Genomic DNA, 2,477 nt, shown 5'->3' with positions numbered 1-2,477 from the left:
GTCCGGAGCGTCCCACAATACTGCGGCTTACTCCGCCTCAGTCAACAATTGGTCGCCAGATGCATTCCTTAATGTTTTACTGTTTGCACTTCTTCCAATCAAGAATCGTTTGCTCTATACCTCGGCAACAGAATCTCGGGGTCAGGGTCTGAGCTGTACAGAGCGGCATATTCAGGCCAAGTGTATCCCCATTCTCATCGGAGCGTAGCAGCAACCTGATATTTCTCGCCTACTTTCCTGTTCTTGTCCCCGGACCAAGGGCTCCAGGTCCACCTCCCGCTCTCGTCAACAGTCGCCAGTCCCCCCCAATAATCCCCGATTTATGTATGACATGAATTAGGACAGACGCCCTACATGCACCTATTTCGGATGGGGGGAGGGAAGGAGAGAGGTTCTCCCGCCCCTAGCCACCGCCGCCCCCCTTTCTCGGTCCGGGAGAGAGAGGTGGGGGGCGGGGAGAGGTGGGCAGCCGGACCAGGCTGGTGGGGAAGGTAAGCGCCATGTTTGCGAGCGCCAGGAGGAAAAGAAAGCTGGGAAGGGGGTGGGGGAGAGGAAGGGGGAGGAGGAGGAAAGTTGGCGCTCACCTTTTGGACTGGGTCTCCGAGGGGTTCCGATCGCGCTGCCGGCGGTTCTTGAACCAGTTGCTGACCTGGGTGAGGGAGAGGCCGGTGATCTTGGCCAGGTGCCGCTTCTCGGCCGGCGAAGGGTAGCGATTCTGCTTGTAGAGCTCCTTGAGCGCGTTGCGCGACTTCTCCTTGAAACAATACACCGTCTCCTCGCCGTCCCAGATGGTGCGGGGCAGGGGGAATTTCCTGCGCAGCCGGTACTTGTCCACGGCGCCCAGCGGCCGGCCGCGGGCTCGCTCGGCCTCGGTGTAGCGCGCTTTGTACCAGAGCTGCTGCAGCAGCGGGTGGTTGGCCGACTCGAAGCTGTGGCTCTCGAGGATGCTGTAGAGCTCGGGGTAGATGCCCTGGTGGAAGGCCACCAGCGCCCGCGCCTTCAGCAAGCTCTCGTTGCCACGTAGCAGGTCGCTCTGGGGCAGGGACCACAGGAACCGGGCCAGGCGGTCCAGGTTGCCCCCCTGCTGCAGCGCCTCGCACACGCAGGCGACATGGTCGGGCGAGAAGGCCAGTGTGGTCTGCGCGGCGGCGGCGGCCGCAGCATGGTGGTGCCTGCCCAGAAGTTCCGAGTGGAGTTGTACCTGATCCGCCGCGGCTCCGGCCGCCGCCGCCGCCACTGCCCCTTCCTCTCCGCTCACCCTGGCGGCGGCGTCCCCCGGCTCCAGGGGAAAAGGGGCTGGAGCCGGGGGGCTCAGCCCCGCCGCCGCGCCCCCCGCCACTTCTCGAGGCGCCTCCTGCCCTTCCGAGGCGCTTTCCATCCCATTCTCCTGCTTGATGTCCGCCGCACTTGCAATCTGCCCGGTGGGGGAGGAAGAGGACATTTTTTGTTGTTTATTTTCCTCCCTCCCTCACTCCCTCGCACTCTTTTCCTCTTTCTTTCCCCCTCTCTTACTCCTCCTTCTTCGTCTCCCTCCCCCCTCCCCCCCTCCGGAAAGCCCACTCCCTCCCTCCCGGTTTCGGCTGGATCTGGCCGATCAGGTTTCCCCCCGACCACGCAGTCACCATTAAGATAGCTGCTAGAGCAAAGTAGTGTAAAAGGATAGCTGCTTTCTGCCGTTCCCCCAACGTGACTCCTCGGGTTGCTGCATACTATATGGCACTGGCGGCCCGGCCGGCCGGGCGGCGCCACCTCATTGGCTATTTCGCATTCAGAGGGAGGAGGAGACACCGTTTCTATCCTTGTCGATCACCCGCCTCCCACTCCACCCCTTGCCTTTCCCTCTCCCCCTGACCCCCAGGCACCTATACCTGAAGGAAAACACCGACATTCTTTTCAGGCCATGTTCCCGGGTGGGAAATTACCTAATGTGGCCTGAAAACTGGACAACAGACTCTTTCAAAGACAGTCCCCTACGATTCCGGAGGGGATAATAATTGTGTGGCCTAAAGGTCCGGAGGAGAAATTCTTAACAAAGAGACCCCCCCCTCAGCATATTCAGATGACAGAATTCCAAAGAGGACAACTCAGAAACTTCCCTATCTTTTACTCTCTTTTACCCCTCTTCCTGACCTCTTTATTAAGGGTATTCAAAAGGGTCAATAATAGGATGGCACCAGGGAATGTTCTAAGGGGGAAGCATTTACAGTAAGTTAAAATTCCAAAGAGAAAAATGCTTGGAACCTTAAAATAAGGGGTATAAAAAGCCCAATGAGAAGACAAAAACAAAAAGCCTTAAAAAATGTGTATAATCTTAAATCAACCTGAAGGGCTGGCAGTCCAACTAAGTTTAACATAAGCATATAGAATATTTAACCATGTTTATTCAGGGTGAGTAGGGTGGAAGAGATCCAAGCTTTAGATTTAGATAACAGTATGTAAATTTAAGTCTTATATATGAACATCTAAAAAAAATGTAA

General features: G+C 56.7%; 1 protein-coding gene across 2 annotated transcripts in view; it reads right to left on the bottom strand.

Moving 5' to 3' along the window:
- Positions 1-1,737, bottom strand: part of SIX4 (SIX homeobox 4) — a 12,590-nt gene extending 10,853 nt beyond the window's left edge. The window contains exons 1-2 of one of the 2 annotated variants that reach the window (XM_006096041.3): positions 1,623-1,737; positions 585-1,414 (exon numbers count right to left, since the gene is read on the bottom strand). In XM_006096041.3, coding sequence (XP_006096103.1) covers positions 585-1,414; positions 1,623-1,625 — 833 coding nt within the window. In that variant the 5' untranslated portion in view covers positions 1,626-1,737. Of the gene's footprint in view, positions 1-584; positions 1,495-1,622 lie in introns of those variants that run through there. The other variant, XM_006096040.3, reaches the window with a different exon arrangement.
- Positions 1,738-2,477: the final 740 nt, after the last annotated feature.

Source organism: Myotis lucifugus, unplaced genomic scaffold, assembly GCF_000147115.1.
Source record: "Myotis lucifugus unplaced genomic scaffold, Myoluc2.0 scaffold_166, whole genome shotgun sequence".
Lineage (NCBI taxonomy): Eukaryota > Metazoa > Chordata > Mammalia > Chiroptera > Vespertilionidae > Myotis > Myotis lucifugus.
Note: the sequence above shows the minus strand (reverse complement) of the source record. Positions and strands in the feature narration are given on the sequence as shown.